This window comes from Aedes albopictus, chromosome 3, assembly GCF_035046485.1.
Source record: "Aedes albopictus strain Foshan chromosome 3, AalbF5, whole genome shotgun sequence".
Lineage (NCBI taxonomy): Eukaryota > Metazoa > Arthropoda > Insecta > Diptera > Culicidae > Aedes > Aedes albopictus.
Genome location: NC_085138.1, coordinates 406,837,087 through 406,860,080, shown reverse-complemented (window position 1 = coordinate 406,860,080; position 22,994 = coordinate 406,837,087). Strand labels below are relative to the sequence as shown.

Sequence of the window (22,994 nt, the reverse complement as noted above, 5' to 3'; positions counted from 1 at the left end):
GAATTCCTCCAGGAATTCCTCTGGGAATTCCTCCAGGAATTCCTCTGGGAATTCCTCCAGGAATTCCTCTGGGAATTCCTCCAGGAATTCCTCTGGGAATTCCTCCAGGAATTCCTCTGGGAATTCCTCCAGGAATTCCTCTGGGAATTCCTCCAGGAATTCCTCTGGGAATTCCTCCAAGAATTCCTCTGGGAATTCCTCCAGGAATTCCTCTGGGAATTCCTCCAGGAATTCCTCTGGGAATTCCTCTAGGAATTCCTCTAGGAATTCCTCTAGGAATTCCTCTGGGAATTCCTCTAGGAATTCCTCTGGGAATTCCTCTAGGAATTCCTCTGGGAATTCCTCTAGGAATTCCTCTGGGAATTCCTCCAGGAATTCCTCCAGGAATTCCTCTGGGAATTCCTCCAGGAATTCCTCTGGGAATTCCTCCAGGAATTCCTCTGGGAATTCCTCCAGGAATTCCTCTGGGAATCCCTCCAGGAATTCCTTTGGGAATTCCACCAGGAATTCGTCTGGGAACTCCACCAGGAATTCGTCTGGGAATTCCACCAGGAATTCCTCGGGGAATTCCACCAGGAATTCCTCTGGGAATTCCACAAGGAATACCTCTGGGAATTTCAAAAGACATTCCTCTGGGAATTCTAACAGGAATTCCTCTGGGAATTCCACCAGGAATTCCACTAGGAACTCCTCTGGGAATTTCAACAGGAATTCTTCTGAGAATTTAAACAGGAATTCCTCCAAGAATTCCACCAGGAATTCCTCTGGGAATTCCTCCAGGAATTTCTCTGGGAATTTCACACGGAATTCCACTAGGAATTCATCGAAGCAATTCCTCTGAAAATTCCACCAGGTATTCTTCTGAGAATTCAACCAAGAATTCCTCTGGGAATTCCACCATGAATTCCTCTGGGAATTCCACTAGGAATTCCTCTGTGAATTTCAACAGGGATTCTTTTGGGGATTTCAACAAAAATTCCACCAGGAATTCCTCTGGGAATTCCACTAGGAATTCTAGCAGGAATTCCTCTGGGAATTCCACTAGGAATTCTAGCAGGAATTTTATCAGGAATTCCACCAGCAATTCCTCTGGGAATTCCGGTGGACGTTTCACCACGAATTCTTCTGGGAATTCCACCAGGAATTCCTCTGGGAATTTCAACAGGAATTCTTCTGGGAATTTCAACAAAAATTCATGTGGGAATTCTACCAGGAATTCCTGTGGGAATTCCACCAGGAATTCCATCAGGAATTCCACCAGGAATTCCACCAGGAATTCCACCAGGACTTCCATCAGGAATTCCACCAGGAATTCCACCAGCAATTGCTTTGGGAATTCCGCTGGGCATTTCACCAGGAGTTCCTCTGGGAATTCCACCAGGAATTCCTCTAGAAATTCCACCAGGAATGTCTTTGGAAATTCCACCAGAAATTCTCTGGCAATCCATTAGAAACCCCTCTGGGAAAATCCTACCAAAATTCATCTGGAAATTCCATCAGGAATTTCAGCAGGAATGCATCTGGAAGTACCACCAGGAACGGTTCTAGGAATTCCACCCAGAATGCCTCTGGGAATTCTTCCAAGAATTTTTTTTTTGGGAATTTCGCTGGATGTTCCTTTAGAAATTCTTCCAGGAATCGCTCTGGGAATTCCACTAGAGATTCCTCTGAACATTCTACCAGAAATTGAATTGGAAACTATACCAGAAATATAGCCAGGACTTCTTCTAGGAATTCCGCATGGAGTACGTCTAGGAATTCCTGCAGGAATCCTTCGAGATTAGGGTGTTCTTTCTAGAAATTTTACAAGGAATTCCTCTAAGAATTCCCCCACAAATGCACAAAGAATTACATCAGAAATTCTGATGGAGATATATCTGGGGATTCATCCAGTAATTCCTTTGTAAATTATTCTGAGAATTGATCCATAAACATTTTTGGAAAGTCCTTGGTAATCTTCCGGAAAGCTCTGAGCATTTCTCCAGAAATTCATCTGAGAATTAATCGACCAATACCTTCAGGAGTTCTTCAAGGAGTTTCTCCAAGAATTCCTCCAGAAATTCCTCGGGGAATTTCTTTGAAAATTTCTGCAGAAATTCTCCTGATTTTTCTTTTTGGAACGCTCTTGGGAATTGTTTTTTCGGAAAGTCCAAAGAATTCCAGGAAATCCTTGAGGGATTCGCCTGGGGTTTAATCCAGGAATTCATATGAGAATATATTTAGGAATACCTGGGAGTTCTTTTGGACATTCTACCAAGAACTCCTTTGGCAATTCCTCCAGCCATTCTTCGGGAAATCCCTTTTGAAATTCATCTACAAGTCTTTTTAGTAATTTCTTCAGCAATCACTTCCAAAAAATCGCAACAGGAATTCTAGTAGAACATTTTCCACACAGTGATGGAAACGATTTTTCAGATAGTTAAAGAATATTTAATACTAATAGCATGTAAAACACATTTGATTACAGTGCCCGTTTATTCGCTCTTTTTGTTCTTTATGGTCCATCTGAACTAGTGTGCTATAACATCACAGTCGAACTTCCTACATGAAGAAAAGACTTCCAAATTTGACTTTGTTTACCAAAATTGACCACCTTGAATAGCCGGTAAGCTTTGATTTGTAATCACATAAGATTAGACTTGTTATCATAGGAGGCGGACTTTTCCATAGCAACCGGTCACCTCTCGTCCCATTATCAATTGATTTCTCATGTTACTCACCCCAATGCGTAGATTAAGGTGAGACCTTGCAACTGCACTACTCCCGAGGTCTAGGTTTAAACTCAATGTACATTCCCTTGGCCGGAATAACGTCAAAACCTTTCCCAAGAACTGGCGGAACTTCCGTCTGGCTGCACCGTTCAAACGAGAAGTTTCCCAACATGTAGTACAGAATGGTCTTCACCTCGGCAAGAGCGAACCTGGACCCGATACAGTTCCGTGGACCTATACCGAATGGTAGATAAGCTCCCGCATTGATGCTTCCCTTCCATTCGTCACTGAATCGCTCCGGGTCGAACTTCTCCGGCTGTGGGTAGTACTCTGGGTCGTGATGGAGACCCTGAATCGGGATCCAAACGACTGATCTCTTTTCGATCGTGTACTTCTTTCCATTTCCTTCATTGAGTACGTAATCTTTGACGCAAACTCGATCAACCGACGGAACCGGAGGCCACATCCGGAGTGCCTCGGATATCACCATGTCCATGTACTTCATCTTCTGCACCGCATCATACGTCAGAGGTTTGCCGCCCAGGGATGATCGTGTGGCCTGGATCTCTTCGTACAGCTTCTGTTGAACTTTTGGATTGATCGCGAGTTCATAAGCAGTGTAAAGCAGCGAGGTCGAAACCGTGTCGAACCCAGCTATGAAGAAGATTAAGCATTGTGCGACCATTTCCACATCCGTCATCGCTGTGGTGATCGTGGATTTCCCGACTTCCGATTCTTATACCGTCGCAAACCCTTCTGATTGTTGATCATTCTCTTTTTGATGTTTTAGAGTACCTTTCTTAGCTTGAATCAACAGGTTTATCATGTCTGGTCGGACGATACCTTGCTGTTCCCGCTCCTTGATCGCGTCCAAGATCAAAGTTTTGAAGAAGGTATTCTGCTCCTTGTCGGTCACGTCCCATCCGAAGTATGCCATCAACCACGGAGCAAGCTGATGTCCCATGAATCTCAACATAACGACTAATCTGCCAAAATCTATCATCTTTTTACCATTAACGAAAAACTCGTTCTCTCGATCGCGGGACGATTCGACCTGCAGCCCAAACGCGCACGTCGCGATCACATCGTTTGCAAACCTCGAAAACACATCCTTCATCCAGTGCTGTCATGCTAAAATCAGAGCTGGTTACCCAAGTTTTCAAAATAGCTGCGCCCCTTATGATGCTACGCCCCCATATAAATAATTCAAGCATTGCGCTCAATTTAACTATTTTGCTGTTCCCAAAATAAAGCAAACAAGACAATTTTCCCGCTCACAAAAAAGTGTTAGTCTTGGATGTTAAAATTGCGCTCATCTTATACCAAAAAAGGATAATAGATTTTTCAGTTCCCAAAATATAAAGTGGCTATCTCAGATTCGAAAACAGCTGTCATCGTAAATCAATAACAATGTGAAAATTCCTTCGCTTTTCAATGAGCTGCGATCTCAGTCGTAGAAATTCCCACAAAATATATCATTAACAATGTAATATATGAAATTACGGATTTATATGATTTTGTTTGGACAAGTTAAATCATATTTGAAAAATAATAGTGTAAAAGTTTTCAATTTATCAAATTTGTTGGTCGGAAAAAAATACATATCATAATTCAAAGATAAGTGGTGTAATAGCTGGAAACTTCATAAAATAAAAAAAAAACTAGTGGTGATATCAGATGAAAAACTTGCACTCATAATATCAAGTAAAATGTGACAAATTTTAATTCAATTTAACTATATTCTATTTATACTAGAAAATTGCTCTCATCGCAAATTGATAAAAATGTGAGAATGTCTGTCTACCCATTTAAAATAAAGGATTTGCAATCTAAGATGATAAAATATCTTATCTAATTGAAAACATTGAGACAATTTTGAAGTACTTAAACAAAATAAACGAGTTTGAATGTTAGATGAGACCATTGCGCTCTTCATACATTAAAAACAGAACATTAATTTGTCGGCTCCCCAAAATAGAAGCGGCGATCGAGGTGGCGATCTTATATTCATTAAACTTCACTCATCGGATAGCCATATAAAACTTCGTCGCTCTTTATAATAAAAGAGTCGCGTACTTAGTTGGAAAAATGTTGCTGTCATATTAAAAAGATAATTTGAAAATTGCGCTCATCAAACATGTAAAAATGTTCGCTCTCCTCATAATATTAAAAAAAAAAACTGAAAACTGAAACGATTTCTAGTAACTGGCCAAAAGAGAAAAAACTTTCGCTAACTTAGAAAAATTTGACCTACCCTAATACGTTAACTACTTTGAATTACCCTAATGAACTAGATGTAACTTGTTTTCCTTTCCAAGTAAACTTACACTACCACAACTATAGGGCAGTGCATGAAATTAGCTCCTTCTCTTTCACTCTTACAGAAATTTTGTAAACAACAAGGCCACGAAACGTCACAATCCCATACAAAATCAAAACAGTGCAGTGCCCTATAGACAACCTGTGTAACCCAGTCAGAACAGAAATAAAATGAGTCTATTAGGCTGTGTACACACAGCATATGCTGTCAAAATTCCTTTGGCTTTTGACTTTTACTGCGAGCTCTGTTTAGGTGCTATCCTGCTCACTCATACAGGAATTTAGAACACAGTGCTCGCAGTAAAAGTCAAAATCTCACAGCATGCAGAGGCTAATTGCAAACAGTAAAGCTGTTCGGGCGCGTTCTTTCGTTATTTCTCCCCGTCCGAATAATTCCCCGCGAGTTGGAAGTCCGCCATATTCGAAGTCCGCTGCGAAACCCTCGAAGGCCGGTTCCCGAGATTTGGTCGGTTGTGAGCTGTGACCGGGACCGGAAAAAAATCTGGATTTTACATGGTCCTTCGGCTCGGATTTTCGGTTCGGTCGTTTTCCCGGTATGCAAAAGTGCAAATCCGTCCGACTCGTTACTGTGAAATTACGCCAAGGATTGGCTGACACCGACAAGGTGTAGTGAAATTGAATCCTCCACATAAAATTGTGCGAGAAACGGTGAAAAAAGTGCGAAAGTGGCTCAAAATCGACGAAATTCGGTCGATATCCGAAATTGCGCAGTGAAATTTCTCGAAGCGCCACCGAAAGAAAAGAGAAGTTCAAGGGCGGCCATCTTGTGCCGAGAAATTTCCACGAGATTCAGCCAGGTTTCAGAGTGTGTGAGTGAAGGAGATCCAACTTGGATCACGAAGTACAGTGCCAGTGTATTGTGGGGAAAGAAAGCAGAGAAGATACGGCACTTGTGAGTGTCTTTAGTGGTGGCTACCCCGACCACTGCGGCTGAGTGGTACAGGCCATCCAAGTGAGAAGAGAATAGTGCGCCGTTCAGTTGTTGCTGTGTATTCCCCACGAAGACCGAGGATTATTTGCGTGTATGCTACCTGCGCCGCTGCTATGTGCGTCGGCGAGAGCAGAGCAAAGAGCGAACTGCCGTTCGTTTGCTCGCGTTTCATTTTCCACGCTGTTCCCGAGGATTCTCTGCCAGCCAGCCACAACAGGGATCGACTGCTGCTGCCGTCATTGAGTGAGTACCTACGCTGCTTCTTTATCATTGCACACGACTCGCGTCGTGGTTCGTTAACCCGTGCCGTTGTCGTCGGCGTCGGTGAGGTACGACTGTTCGTCGTCTCGTTTAGTCGGTTCGGTTGGTCGAGCCTATTGCTGGTACGGAAAGAAATTTGTTTCGTTTCGACTATCGCTTTGAGCCACCGTAAAGACAATGATTAAGGTTGAGGGTGATAAGCAAGCAGATGTCCTGAGCAGGGTTCCTGATTTCCACTTTTTATCTTCTTCCACATTCGAAGACAGTCAGCAGCGAACGGTTGTCACTTTAGTTCGTGTGTATGCTTGTCAGCGACGACAGCAAACTCCGGCGAACGGTGGAAAGCCACACTTAGAAATTACTCATTCGTCAACATTCGCATCGCAAGCGAATGCGATTCGTGAGTGATGCGATTGATATTGTGCATACAAATATTTGATGTTTTCGAATTATTTTCTTTGCTAATCTAGCATTTCAACAACAATACAGTAAAAATGTACAGGGGATACTCAAAATAGTCCTTGACTTGGGTAAAAGTTATGTAACTGACAGGTTTACGTTGAATAATAAATTACAAATTACAAAAAAAAATAACTGGGACAGGTAAAATTTTCACTTTTCAAAAAATGTTCAATTCGCTGTAAATTTTTGAAAAGGGCATCAAATATTCTCAAATTTTCACTGTAAGTTCATCAACTAGTTGTGGAGAATTCCCAGCAGAAATTCCTGGAGGAATCCTTGGAAGAATTTCTTGAGGATTAACTAAAAAAAATTCAAGAGAAATCCCTGGAGGAATTCCTGGACGAATCCCAGGAGGAATCCCTGGAGGTATTCCTGGAATAACGCCTATAGGAATTCCTGGGGGAATCCCTGGAGGAGTTCCTGTAGGAATTCCTGGAGGATTTCCTGAGAAATTCCTGGAGGAATACCTAGAGGTATTTCTGGAGGAAATTCTGGAGGAATCTTTGGAGGAATCCCTGGAGGAAGCCCTAGAGGAAGCCCTAGATGAATTCCTGGAGGTATCCCTGGAGAAATCCCTGGAGGAATTCCTGGAGGAATACTTGGAAAAATTCCTGGAGGAACCCTGGAGAAATTCCTTAAGAAATCCCTGGAGAAATTCCTCGACGAATCGCTGGATGTATTCCTGGAGGAATCCCTGGACGAATTCCTTGGAGGAACTCCTGGAGCAATCCCTAGGGGAAATCCAGTAAGTATTCCTGGAGGATTTCCTGAGGACTTCCTTGAGGATTTCCTGTAGGTATTTTTGGAGAAATTTCTGTAGGAATGCTTGAAGGAATCCCTGGAGGTATTGTTGAAAGAATTATGATAATTAGCTTTATTAAAGACAGGGCCCCTATAGCCACAGCTATAAAGGCGTGGGTATTCAGTATGACCAAGTTGAGGGTGACGGGTTCGATTCCCGGTCAGTCCAGGATCTTTTCGTAATGGAAATTTCCTTGGGCATAGAGTATCTTCGTGCCTGCCACACGATATACACATGCACAATGGTCATTGGCAGAGGAAGCTCTCAGTTAATAACTGTGGAAGTACTCATAGAACACTAAGCTGAGTAGCAGGCTTTGTCCCAGTTGGGACTTTACGCCAAGAAGAGGAGGAGCTTTATTAAGGAAATTTTCAGCCCTTGGCTGGTCGATCTCCGGTTTTTTTGAAAGAATTCGTGCAGGATTTCTTGGAGGAAACCCTGGAGGAAGCCCTGGAGGAATTCCTGGAGGTATCCCTGGAGAAATTCATGAAAAAAAAAAATCCTTGGAGGAATACTTGAAAAAAAAAACCCTAGAGAAATTCGTTAAGGAATCCATGGAGAAAATCCTGGAGGAATCGATGGATGTATTCCTGGAGGAATCCCTGGAGGAATTGCTTAAGGAAACTTTGGGGGAATTCCTGGATGAATTCCTTAAGGAGTCCTTGGAGGAATTCCTGGAGCATTCCCTGGAGAAATTCCTTGAGGAATCCCTGTAGGAATTAATGGAGGAATTTCTGGAAGATTCCCTAGAGAAATCCCTGGAGGAAATCCTGGAGGAATCCGTGACGAAATTCCTAGAGGAATCCTGGAAAAATTATTTAACACTCCCACTGCCATGCTATAAATCACTTACACCAGGGGTTCCCAACCTTTTTGAGGTAGCGACCCCCCTTAAGAATTGCCAATACATCTGGGGCCCAATGAAATTATTTAGAAAAAAAAAATGAATTAAATGAACGAATCCGAGTTTTTTGGGTACAGTAACGAAGCCAGAAATTTACTGTGGGAGGGATTTTCGATGATCAATGAATCGGTTTTTTTTTTTAATTCGACACTCACATTTCGTAGATAATGATGTCATGTACATTCAATTTGAGTCGTAGCTGAAAAATAGCGGCGCAGCCGAAAATTTTTTTTCATCTGAAGGCGTTTTATACTGAAAATGTGTTCCTCAAATTGTGGTTTTTGGGGGTAGCGGTATTTAAATTTAAAAATGTGTACAATTTGCACAGAATAGAATAAAAGTTTAACATTTTTTTTGGTAACATCGCGGCCCCCCTGGACTGGCTTCACGGCCCCCCAGGGGGCCGCGGACCACCGGTTGGGAACCCGTGACTTACACCAACTGCCATGCCTCAAAACAGTGGGAACGGTATTTTTCAACTGCTAATATCTCAGCCGTTTTTTATCCGATTTGCAAAATTTTTGAAGCTATGAATTTTCCCTAGATGAATATAAAATTTTCAAATTATGGATTTGACCAAAGGTCTATTTTTGAGTACTCAAAAACTCGGAACAAGTACCTTAAAAAATACTGTTTTTCTGGAGCCATTCCGAATGTAAATTAGTTTCCACGCTAATTTTAATGTTGAATTGTCCATATTAATAAAGCAAAACTATTGCAAAGAAATATATGGAGATACTCATTATTTAAGGCTATAAAATCTTCACAAAATTACGTATAATACAGAAAATTTGTATATTCGATTTGAACTTTATATTCATCGCGACAACCCCTGTGTTTTATTGCTTGAAACCAATCACGTGCACATGAGAAATCTTTTTCCAAACGATTGTAAAAAGTATGAATCTCAGAAACTACAAAATTTTCATAAAATCACGTATAATACAGGAAATTAGCATTTTCAGTTTGAACTTCACATTCATCGCGACAATCTCCATGTTATATTGCTTGAAAACAATCACGTGTACATAAGAATACATTTACAGATAAATGAGGACAAGTGTGATTCATAAAAACTACAAAATCTTCACAAAATTACGTGTAATACAGAAAATTTGTATATTCGGTTCGAACTTTACATTCATCGCGACAACCCCTGTGTTATATTGCTTGAAAACAATCACATGTACATGAGAAAACTTTTTCAGAACGATTGTGAAAAGTGTGCATTTTAGGAACTACAACATTTTCACAAAATCACGTATATTACAGGAAATTTGTCTTTTCAGTTTGAACTTCACGTCCATCTCGACAACCCTTGTGTTTATTGCTTGAAAACAATCACGTGTACATTATAAAACTTCTTCCAATCGATTGTGAAAATTGTGTGTTTTAGTAATTACAAATTTTCACAAAATCACGTATAATACAGGGAATTCGTATTTCAGCTCGAACTTTACGTTCGTCGCGACAATCCTTGTGTTTTATTGCTTGAAAACAATCACGTGTACATAAGAATACATCTACAGATAAATGGGGACAAGTGTGAATCATAAAATTACAAAATCTTCACAAAATTACGTATAATACAGAAAATTTGTATATTCGATTTAAACTTTGTATTCATCGCGACAACCCCTGTGTTTTATTGCTTGAAAACAATCACGTGCACATTAGAAATCTTTTTCCAAACGATTGTGAAAAGTATGAATCTCAGAAACTACAAAATTTTCATAAAATCACGTATAATACAGGAAATTAGTATTTTCAGTTTGAACTTCACATTCATCGCTACAATCTCCATGTTATATTGCTTGAAAACAATCACGTGTACATAAGAATACATTTACAGAAAAATAAGGACAAGTGTGATTCAAAAAAACTACAAAATCTTCACAAAATTACGTGTAATACAGAAAATTTGTATATTCGGTTTTAACTTTACATTCATCGCGACAACCCCTGTGTTTTATTGCTTGAAAACAATCACGTGTAGATGAGAAAATTTTTTCCGAACGATTGTAAAAAGTGTGTGTTTTAGGAACTACAACATTTTCACAAAATCACGTATATTACAGGAAATTTGTCTTTTCAGTTTGAACTTCACGTCCATCTCGACAACCCTTGTGTTTATTGCTTGGAAACAATCACGTGTACATTAGAAAACTTCTTCCAATCGATTGTGAAAATTGTGTGTTTTAGTAACTACAAAATTTTCACAAAATCACGTATAATACAGGGAATTCGTATTTCCAGTTCAAACTTTACGTTCATTACAACAATCCTAGTGTTTTATTGCTTGAAAACAATCACGTGCTCATAGGAAAACTTTTTCAAAGCATTTGTGAGAAGTGTGAATCATCAAAACTACAAAATCTTCACAAAATTACGCACAATACAGAAATGTTGTATATTCGGTTCGAACTTTACATTCATCGTGACAATCCTTGTGTTATATTGTTTCAAAGCAATCACGTGTATATAAGAATAAATTTACAGATCACTGGAAACATGGTTTCCTACAATTTTTTTTTCTTCTAGGCATTCCTACAGAAATTTCTTCAAGAATTGTTGAGAAAACTTTCCTGGGATTTCCTAAGTAATTCCTCGGACCTGGTGTGATGGTTAGTTAAAGCACAGGCATTTCACCCCGAGGACCTAGGATCAAATCCCACTCCCGAAAAAACACAGACAATGTGAGTGAAGGGAAGTAACGCGTGGGTCCCGAGATGAACTAGTCAAGGGCTAAAACTCTCGTTAATACAGATAAAAAATAATAATTCCTCATGGGATTGCTTATGAGATTCCTCATTGAATTTCTTCAGGAATTCAACCTGAGATTATTTCTTCTGTGTTTATTTCAGGAACAACTGCAGGAATAATTTTAAAAATTCCTCCAAGAATTCCCCAGGAACTCTTTTAAGAATTTCTTTAGAACTTCCTCTTGGAATTCTTTCAGGAATTCCTCCAGGAATTAATCCAGTACTTTCTCCAGGAACTTTTTATGGATTCCCTTAGGAATGCCTCTTGGATTGCTTCCAGGATTCATCCTGGGGTTTCTACAGGAACGCCTGCATTGATTCCTTCAGGAACTGCTACAGGGATTCATCCAAAAGTTCATCCACTCTTTCTACAATTACTTCAGGATTTCTCCAAGAATTCCATCTGTGATTTATTCAGGAATTTACCATGGGATTTCTCCACGAATTTGTTCAGGAATTCCTCTAAGAATTCTCCCAATGATTTCTCTGGGAATTGTTACAGGGATTCCTCTAAAAACTCCACCAAGGAATCCTACTGAAATGCCTCTAATTTTTTTATCATATTCCTCTAGGAATTCCTTCAGAAATGCTTCCAGGAATTCTTGTAGAGATTCCTCTAGGAGTTTCTCCAGAGATTCCTCAGGAAATCCCTACACGCTTTCCTCTAGGGTGTCTTCCAGAAACTCCTCCAGGAATTTCCTCAAGGCTTCACTCGGGAATTCCTTCTGTGATTCTTTCTGGAACAACTTATTTTAAAAATTCCCCCAGTAACTTTTCTTAGGATTTCTTCAGGAATTTCTCCTTGAATTCTTTAAGGAACTCCTCCAGGTATAAATTCAGTACTTCCTTCGGGAACTGTTTAGGGATTCTCTTGGGAATTTCTTGGGATTCTTCAGGAATTCCTCTAGAGTTTTCTTCAGGAATTGATATAGGGATTCCTCCAAGAATTCCATCAGGAATTTCCCTAGGACTTCCTACAGGATTTTTTTCCAGTAATTATTCAGGGGATTCCTTCAAGGGTTTTTCCAGATACTCCTACAGGAATTCCTCCAAAGATTTCTCCAGGAATTTATTCAAGGGTTCCTCCAAAAATTCCACTACGAATTCTCCTCGGCATTCTTCCAGGAATTTATTCAGGGATTTTCCAGGGATTCCAACTTGGATTCATGAAGAAAATGTTCCAGGGTTCTTTTCAGCGATTCCTTCAGGGATCCCTCCTGCTTTTCCTCCAGGAATTCATGCAGGCATTCCTCAAATACAGGAAAATTCTCCAGAAAATTCACCAGGAATTGATCTAGAAATTCCTCCATAAATCCTGTCTTAAATTCATCCACGAATTTCTCTATGGAATCCTTCAGGGATCCCTTCAAAAATTCTTCAAGGATTATCTCTAGGAAGACCCTTTGAAATTTTTCCAGGGATTCCTTCAGTAATTTTACCAGATTTTCCTCCAGTAATTGCTGCAGCGATTCCTTCAGGAATTCTGCAAAGAGAATTCTTCCAGAAACTTCTTCGGGGATTTCTGCACGAATTTCTCTAAGGATTCCTCCAGTGATTTTTCAAAAATTCCCTTGAGGATTTCTTCATGAATTCCTCCAGAAATTCCTCTAGAAATTCCTCCAGGAACTTTTCAAGATTTTTACAAATTTTCACAAAAAAATCTCACAGAGTTCCTCCAAGAAATACTTCAAAGAATCATCCAGGAAATCGTTCAGAAATTCCTCTAATAATCTTCTAGGGATTTCTTCAGAAATCCTTCTAGGATTTTTTTCCAGGGATACTTTCAGGAATTCCTCTAGAAATTCCTCTAGGAGTTGCTTCAGGAATTCCTCCTGGGATTTCTCACAAATTTCTCTAAGGATTCCACTAGGCATTAGTTCAGTAATTCCTTCGAAAATTTCTCCAGGAATCCCTTCAGAAATTCCTCTAGAAAATCCTTCAGGAATTTCTCAAGGGATTTTTTTTCAGAAAAATAAATTTTCCAGATTTCCTTTAGAGATATCTCCAAAAAATCATCCAGTAATTCTTTCAAGAATTTCTCTAGAGATTCATCCAGGAATTCCTTCATGGATTCCTCCAACACTTCTCACAGGAATACTTCTAGGAATTCCTCCAGGGATTCCTTCAGGATTTTATCAAGGAATTTCTCCAGGAACTCCTCCGGGAATAACTCCAGGAATTTTTCAGGAATTCTTCCATTTCAGATTTTTCCAGAGATTCTTCCGGGAAATTCTTCGAAAATTCATCCAGGAATCCTCCAGAAATTCCTCTAAGGATTCTTTCAGGAAATCCTCCAGAAATTCCTTTAAGGATTCTTCCGGGAAATCCTTCTGAAATTTCTCAAGGGATTTTTCTAGAAATTTCTCCAGAAATTCCTTCCAGAATTCCTCTGGATATTTCACCAGTAGTTGCTCCAAGAGCTCCATCAGGTATTTATCCAGGAATTGCTGGGTCTCATCCAAGAATTCCTCAGGGGGTTACGCCAGGAATTCATTTGAAAGTTGCTCCATGCATTCCTTCTGGATTCTCTCTAGAGATTTTTCCTGGAATTGCTTCAGACATTCCTCCAGGAATTCCTTCACGGATTACTCCAAGAATTTCTTCAGAGGTTCCTTCAGTAATTCCTCCAAGACTTTCTCTAGAAATTCCTTAAGAGATTTCTTCAAAAACTTTTCTAGGGATCCCTCCCATAATTCCTTCAGGGTTTTTTTTAAGAAATTACTCCAAGGAACCCTCATGAAATTTATATAGGATTTCTTCTAGGAATTTCTCAAGAGATTTCTTCACAAATTTCTCGAAGGACTCCTCCCAGATTTTATCCAATAATTCCTCTTGATATAGTTTTAGATAATACTCCAGGGATTCCTTCGGAAATTCTTACGGCATTTTTCCTGGAAGTCTTCCAGGGATTGCTCGTGGAATTCTACAAGTGATATCTTCAGAAATTCCTCTCAGGTTCTTTTCAAAAATGTAGTAAGAAGTTCCTTCAGAAATTTCAGAAATTCTTCAGTCATCTTTTGCAGGGATGTATTCACGAATTTCTCCAGGATTATTTGATATTTTATTATTACTTCAACAATTTCTGGCAGAATTTATGCAGCGAATAGTATTGGAAGATAATTTAATAAAGATGCATACAAGAACCAGGAAATTATCCAAGGATTCTTTCAGTAATCCCTCCAGCAGTTTCTTCAGAAGTTTATTCAGCGATTCCATTAGTAATTCTTTCAATAAGCGAGACCATTAGTCCTCCAGGAAATCTTCCGTGTTGCTTGGAATGCCACTAAAAAGTCACGGCAGGGCAGGTTCTAGATTATGCAGATACAGTGACTTACTATAAACATCTAGATACTTACATGCTAAAAGTGCTTTCATACATTTCTCCAGGGAATCCTTCAGGAATTCACCCAGAAAAGACTCTTTCGGAATTCTTCCATGAATTCATCCCGAAATTTCTCTCAAAAATGCACCAGGAATTCCTCCAGGAAATTCTTCTCAAATTCTTCCAAACATTTTTCTTTGAATAAACTCTAGGATTTTTTAAATTCTTTTAAGGATCCTTCTGGAAATACGTTCATTGACAATTCTGTAGGATTATGCTCTGACATTAGTGCATGCAGTGCATATGGGTATATAATACCACCTTTAGAGAGATTTCAGCAAGGATGTACTCGGAACAATTCAACTGAAGGGTATTTCAAAATAATTTTGCAAAGAGGATACCGCTACGAACGTTTTCACCAAAAATAAAACAATATCTGTATTTTACGTAATTTTGTGAAGATATTGTAGTTCTAATAGTTCCTCATTCTCACAATCATTCTGAGAATGTATTCTTATGTACTTGATTATTTTCATGCAAAAAAGCAATAAGGTTGTCACGATCAATGCTGAGCTCGAACTTAAAATACATTTACCTTGCATTATAGCAGTGGTTTTCAACCAGGGGGGAATTCCCCCATAGGGGGGAATTTCGTTCTTTCATACGGGGAATTGCCAATTCAAGAATATTATCTTATGATTTTATCTAAAGAATGAAGAAACAATTTTCAACATTGAAAATTTTCAGTTATCGTGAATCATCGTCGTCAAAATGTAAGTGTACACTCTCAGAAAAAAACCATGTAAATTTAAGTTCACTTGAATGCACATAAAAGGAGCGGCCCGTTTGACACTAATTTACGTCTTCTATCACAAATAAAGTCGAGCTAGCAATCGCTAGAGCTGAAGCGAGAGATAAAACATGTGCAAGTAAAACCCTGTATTTCACGTAATTTTTTAAAGAATTTGTAGTTTTCAAGAATCATACTTATCATGCGCATGTGATTGTTTAAAAAAATAATACCCAGGGGTTGTCGCGATGAATGTTGAGTTCCAACCACAAATACAAACTTCCTGTATGTTATACGTAAAATTGTGAAAACTGTGCAGTTTTTATGATTCATACTTCTCCCTATCGCTGTGGAAATGTATTCTTATGTATGTATGTGATTGTTTTGAAACAATGAGAGACATGGATTGTTGCGACGGACGTGATTAATAAAACTGAAAATACAAATTTTTCAGTATTTCACGTAATTTTGTGTTTTTTTAGTTCCTAAGATTTACACATTTCACATTCGTTTTGAAAAAGTATTCTTATGCACATGCGATTGCTCTCAAGCAATAAAACATAGGGGTTGTTACGGCAAATGTGAAGTTCGAACCGAATATACTTATTTTCTGTATTATACGTAATTTTGTGAAGATTTTGTATTTTTTACGATTCACACTTCTCGCTTTCGCGTTGAAAAGTATTCCTATGCACACGTGATTGTTTTCAAGCAATAAAACACAGGGGTTGTCGCGATGAATATAAAGTTCAAACCGAATATACAAATTTTCTGTATTGTACGTAGTTTTGTGAAGATTTTGTAGTTTTTATGATTCACACTTTTCCCCATTTTTCTGTAAATGTATTCTTATGTACACGTGATTATTTTCAAGCAATATAACATGGGGATTGTCGCGATGGACGTAAAGTTCAAACTGAAAATACGAATTTCCTGTATTATACGTGATTTTATGAAAATTTTGTAGATTCTAAGATTAACATTTTTCACAATCATTTGGAAAAAGATTTCTCGTGTGCACGTGATTGGTTTCAAGCAATAAAACACAGGGGTTGTCGCGGTGAATACAAAGTTCAAATCGAATATACAAATTTTCTGTATTGTACGTAGTTTTGTGAAGATTTTGTAGTTTTTATGATTCACACTTTTCCCCATTTTTCTGTAAATGTATTCTTATGTACACGTGATTATTTTCAAGCAATATAACATGGGGATTGTCGCGATGGACGTAAAGTTCAAACTGAAAATACGAATTTCCTGTATTATACGTGATTTTATGAAAATTTTGTAGTTTCTGAGATTCACACTTTTCACAATCGTTCGGAAAAAGATTTCTCATGTGCACGTGATTGGTTTCAAGCAATAAAACACAGGGGTTGTCGCGATGAATACAAAGTTCAAATCGAATATACAAATTTTCCGTATTATACGTAATTTTGTGAAGATTTTATAGTCTTAAATAATGAGTATCTCCATATATTTCTTTGCAATAATTTTGCTTTATTAATATGGGCAATTCAACATTAAAATATGCGTGGAAACTAATTTACATTCGGAATGGTTCCATAAAAACAGCATTTTTAAGGTACTTGCTCCGAGTTTTTGAGTACTCAAAAATAGACCTTTGGTCAAATCCATAATTTGAAAATTTTATATTCATCTAGAAGGCTGGGAAAATTCATAGCTTCAAAAATTTTGCAAATCGGATGAAAAACGGCTGAGTTATATCAAGTTGAAATTACCGTTCCCACTGTTTGGGAGGCATGGCAGTGGGAGTGTTAAAGAATCCCTGGAGAAATTCCTGGAAGAATCCCTGGGGAAATTCCTGGTGGAATTTCTTAAGGTATACTTGGAGGAATCCCTGGAGCAATTCCTGGAGGTATTTCTGGAGGATCCCCTGGAGGAGCCCTTGGCGAAATTCCTGGAGGCGCCTTGGAGGAATTCCTTAAGGAATCCCTGGAGAAACTCCTGGAGGAATCCCTGGAGAAATTACCGGTGGAATTCTTGGAGGTATTCCTGGAGGAATCCTTCAGGTATCAGTAGGTCGGCTCCAGAGGCACGTTCTCCTCCATTTGGGAATTTCCTGAGGAATTCCTGGAGGAATCCCTGCAGGTACTTTTTAGAGGAATCCTTGCAGGAATCCCTGGAGGAAGCCCAGGAGGAATCCCTGGAGGTATTTTTTGAAGAATTTCTGGAGGAATCCCTGGGGGAATCCCTGGAGGAAGTCCAGGAGAAATCCCTGGAGGTTATTTTTGGAGGAATTCCTGGATGAATCCTTGGAGGAATCCCTAGAGAAAGCCCTGGGGGAATTCCTTGAGGAATCCCTGAAGGAGTTTCTGGAGGAATCCTTGCATGAATTTTTTGAGGAATCCCTGGAGAAATTGCTGGGGGAACCATTGAGAAATTCTTGGAGAAATCCCTGACGAAACTCCTGGAGGAATCTTTGGAGAAATTTCTTCCGGAATCTCTGTAGGAAATCCTGGAGGAATGCCTGGGGGAATTCCTGGAAGAATCCCAGGAGGAATCCCTGAAGGTATTTCTGGAGGATAGCCTGGAGGAATTCCTTCAGGAACCCCTTGAGGCATTCCTGGAGGAATGTCTGGAGAAATTCCTGGAAGAATCCTTGGAGAAATTCTTGAAGGAACTCTAGAGAAATTCCTGAAGACATTCCTGGAGGAACCCTGGAGGTATTCCTGGTGGAATCGCTGGTGGAGTTCCTTGAGGAATCCTTGGAGGAATTACTGGGACAATTCCTTGAGAAATTCCTGAAACCCTGGAAGAATTCCTGGGGAAATGCCAGGAGGAATGCCTGGTGGAATTCCTGGAGGAATCCCTAGAGAAATTCCTGGAGGAATCCCTTGAGGAATTTCTGGATGATTCCCTGGAGGAATCCCTGGAGGTAGCCCTGGAGGAATTTTAATTCCTTAAAGAATCCCTGGATAAATTCCTGGAGAAGTTTCTTGAGGAATCCCTGCGGAAATTCCTGGAGGAATCCCTGGACGAATTCCTAAAGGTATCTCTGGAGGAATACTTGGAAGTATTTCCCAAAAAAATATTTAAGCGTAGAATTAGCTTTAAGTTGAAATAACATAAAATAAAAACCAAAAATGATTTCGAGAATTTTGAATAAACTTCTAAAAGAATTCACAAATAAGTTTTCCGATCAAATTTAAATAAAATAATGTCGAAGAGAAAATAATTGTTCTTGGACTTTTTATGGGAATTTCCGAATTCCATACCATATTCATATTTATTATGGTTATAATAAGTGATTGCAGGCGACGAAAGGTACAAAACCCCTGGAATTCCGGCAGCTGTCTCCGATTGACCATCGCGGAAACCCTCCATACCGAGCTTGACGGTGTTCCCTCTGATGGTCACATTGTCCAAAAACCTCCGAATTCACCTCCAACACTCTTGATTTGCAAAATCATGATGTTGGATGTGTCGCAAGCCAGGTTTCGTAATTGTTCGGGAAAAGGCCACTATTTCCGGGTAGCCCCAGGTTCCCGAAACATCCGGGATGGTGGTCAATATGTCCAAAAATTTCTGAATATTCCTCCCAAATACTTGATTTGCGACACTATGTAGAATGGGACATGACAAATGCGTTTTTTAGAATTATGCTATGCAAAATGTCAGGTGTCAGGAACTTGCGAAATGTGTCTCCTGAAGGCACCCCAAACGTGACCCAGAACATCCGAAACCAGAACCAGGTAATCCCAATTTACTTAAACAATGCATTTGCAATAATAAAACGATAATTGAACACATTTGCAATCTTTTTCCATGTGTTTCTCACAAATAATCAGTGATTAAAAGGAAGTTGGTCCATTTTTGATCCTATTTGACCCCCCTTCAATAAATCAAACCCCAAGAACCAAAAAACCATTTTGATATTTTTCCATGCAACTAGGGATGTAGCGCGGTCTTCATTCCAAATTTTGTAAATATCGGTTGAAAAATGAAGTCACGGCGATTTTCTGAAATTAAATTTCTAACTATGACCAAAACGGGTTAATCAAAGGTTTTTCTTTCGAGTGGCATTGTTGTGTAGCTTATGGCAGTTGAACTGTTAACTCTATGGTAGATTTTTTCCGTAATTACACTGATAAAGGTTTTACTAGCAACCAAACTGCATAGTTCATATGAGATTTTTCCTTCTTTTAAAAATAGGCTGTGCATTCGAATTACACTGTTACGAAATAGTGGACCTTCCTTTCTTAGTCAAGTATATGGAATCATGAAACACATGGGAACAAATGCCCCAAATGGAAGATATTGTGGATTTACCGGCTACTTGTATTCTACCGGTCGCTTCAGTATGGCCTCCAAAGTAGCCGTTTTATAAAAAGAGTAACTTAAAAATGTTTTTATAAATATTTTATTGTACACGCTGTTCCTCGTTGCCACTAGCTACTCAGCGACATTCATTTTTTGACAATCAAGTTGATTTTTATATGAAAACGGCTACTTTGTAACGGTTACTTAAGTAACCGGTAGAATACAAGTAGCCGGTAAATCCACAATAACGTGCCTCTTTAGCCGGCCTTCCAATGTATATGAGTAGACAAATAACTAATAAATGTTATGAAAATAAACAAAAAACATTAGAAAAACTGTGAAATTCTTATAAGCTTTATAAGAAGAGAGAAATTTAAAACCATCTCGATTAAACCAAGTGTCGTAGTGCAAGAGCCACAATTGAAATGGGCAATACAAGGTTTGCCGGGTCAGCTAGTGAATACATAAAAATAAAGAATCAGGGAACAAAAACTGTGTGCTAAAGTTTCCAACTGGTTTTTTATTTGTCAAGGACATGTATAAATTGGAACAATGCAAATGTACACACATTTTTCTGATTGGAAATTATTGCCAAGGAAAACAAATTTTAAACGCCCAAATGTATGCACAAGAAATCAACCGTATACAAGTTATAAGAAAAAGTTAAACATTTTCAATCCAACGACAGTATCGCAAACGTAACATGGACATGCATGAGGAGTACACAGGGTGTGAATTAACCATATATAATATACTAATGTTTCAGTTCAGTTCAGTGAAGTGAAGTGATCTGAAAATTTTTGAAGATGTGCACCCAGCTGGTGGTAATAATAACATTACCCATTTCTATGGAAATTTTGAAATAAAGCGTTTTTGGCTTTAAAATAAAACTCCTTAGCGTTAATGCCCTGAGGGGGCGGTCCAGAATGTCGAATTGTTTAAAAATCCATATTCACTAAAACTGATGTGGTCAGGGCGTTAACAGTGTGCACCCAAAATAACCAAAATTGGCATTTTATAATATTTCGCTTCCTGAGGGGGCGGTTCAGAACGTCGAATTGTTTAAAAATCCATATTCACTAAAACTGATGTGGTCAGGGCGTTAACAGTGTGCACCCAAAATAACCAAAATTGGCATTTTATTATATTTTGCATCCTGAAAAAAAAATTTTTTTTTTGAACTGAAGAGCTGGTTACTCAGTGAGTAACTTGGAGTAACCACGATGACACCACTGCCTTCATCTCGTACACCTGCGCTCCGTTTATCGCTGCCTGTTCTTCGTAGTACTTCACCGCCCGCTCGACGCTCTCCACGATCAGTTCAAACATGTACCGCATCTTACTTCCGGAAAACGCCGGACTCAACGTTGCTCGCATCGTCTTCCAGCGTTGACCAGTCAACGAGAACAACGTCTTCCCCGTCAGTAGATTCGGATGATCGTAGTTCGAGTTGCCGAATCCCTGCACATGATCGACAAAATGATCGAAGTCCTTAACCCCCACCTGCTTGATCCCGTATCGTCGAACCTACTCCGGCAGCATACTTACTTAACCCCAGGGTACTTGTCGTACAGCTTCTGAATAAACTCCGACAATGACACCCGCTGCAGCATAAGATCGCCGACGCTTCCGAGAATTGGTATGGCAGCCATCGATGGAATTGGCTTGTCGTGGAAGTAGCCATGTTTCCGCGTCAACAGGTAGTACAAGGACCCTAGCACGGCCACAATGGCTCCAAAGTAGAACAGATTAACCTCCATTGCGATCAAGAGCACGCTTCAAACTGGATAGAATTGCATTTGACAACGGTCACTTAAATTGGCGTTATCGATAAATACAATCGGAATTAAGTGTGAAGCGTTCTAGCGCTGACTGTGTTGGCATCTTCCATAAATGGAGAGTACTTATCAGTCTGGTGATAAGCGTGCCATACTTGGGCATTAAAGCACGAGCCGCTGTTTGTTTGGTAGTTATGAGAAAAAGGCGCTATATCGTGTATGAAATCATAGAACTTTGAACTCCGGATAAATTGAACGATTCGATGGTTGATTTTAAGTATTAAACATGCCCTTACGTTATAAATCTACGCTCAATTAGCTGATGTGACATGAGGAGGATGATGCAGAAATTCTAAGAAAGATTTCCAGCGGGATTTGTTGTATAAATACAGTTAGAACTACTGTAGAGTTTTCTAAACAAACTAGAGGAATTGCTAGAGTGATGCCTGAAGGAATTGCTAGAGAGATTCCTGGAGGTGTTCTCAGAAGATACCGAAGGTATTTTCAGAAGGATTCCTGAAGGAACTTTTGGTATTCCTGGAGGAACTCCCAGTGGGATTTCTGGGGGAACTCCCAGTGGGATTTCTGGGGGAACTCCCAGTGGGATTCCTGAAGGAACTCCCAGTGGGATTCCTGGAGGAACTCCCGGTGGGATTCCCAGATTCCGGGAGGAAGTCTCAGAGGGATTCCGGGAGGAAGTCCCAGAGGGATTCCGGGAGGAAGTCCCAGAGGGATTCCGGGAGGAAGTCCCAGAGGGATTCCGGGAGGAAGTCCCAGAGGGATTCCGGGAGGAAGTCCCAGAGGGATTCCGGGAGGAAGTCCCAGAGGGATTCCGGGAGGAAGTCTCAGAGGGATTCCGGGAGGAGGTCCCAGAGGGATTCCGGGAGGAAGTCCCAGAGGGATTCCGGGAGGAAGTCCCAGAGGGATTCCGGGAGGAAGTCCCAGAGGGATTCCGGGAGGAAGTCCCAGAGGGATTCCGGGAGGAAGTCCCAGAGGGATTCCGGGAGGAAGTCCCAGAGGGATTCCGGGAGGAAGTCCCAGAGGGATTCCGGGAGGAAGTCCCAGAGGGATTCCGGGAGGAAGTCCCAGAGGGATTCCGGGAGGAAGTCCCAGAGGGATTCCGGGAGGAAGTCCCAGAGGGATTCCGGGAGGAAGTCCCAGAGGGATTCCGGGAGGAAGTCCCAGAGGGATTCCGGGAGGAATTGCCAGAGGGATTCCGGGAGGAATTGCCAGCGGGATTTCTTGAGGAACTCCGAGAGGGATTCCGGGAGAAATTCCCAGATGGATTCCGGGAGGAATTCCCAGAGGGATTCCGGGAGGAATTTCCAGGGGGATTCCGGGAGGACTGAAAGAATTATCAGAGTGATCCTTGGAGAAATTTTCTGCAGAATTCCTGAAAGAATATCCAGAGGGGGGGGGGAATATTTGGAAGAACTCGCATGGCGGAATTTCTTCAAAATCTCTTAGAAACGGATATGCAGTCTTTTAATAAAAAAAACATATTTATTAACTGCCCAACGTTTCGACATAGTGCAGTTAATGAACATTTCTTATTTAATTAAAGACTGCGTAGCCGTTTCAAAGAGAATGCTGAAACTTTACAGAATCTTCAAAAGAATTTCTTTAGATTTTTTTTAAGAATTAGTT

The 22,994-nt window shown here is 40.0% G+C and overlaps 1 protein-coding gene across 1 annotated transcript; it reads right to left on the bottom strand.

The window, feature by feature from the left end:
• Positions 1–2,742: 2,742 nt before the first annotated feature.
• LOC109426418 (cytochrome P450 9e2) lies at positions 2,743–21,414 on the bottom strand. The gene is given in 3 exon segments (XM_062856184.1): positions 2,743–3,822; positions 20,806–21,116; positions 21,119–21,414. Coding segments are annotated over 3 exon segments (1,587 nt in total). The 5' UTR covers positions 21,330–21,414; the 3' UTR covers positions 2,743–2,757.
• Between the last annotated feature and the right edge of the window lie 1,580 nt (positions 21,415–22,994).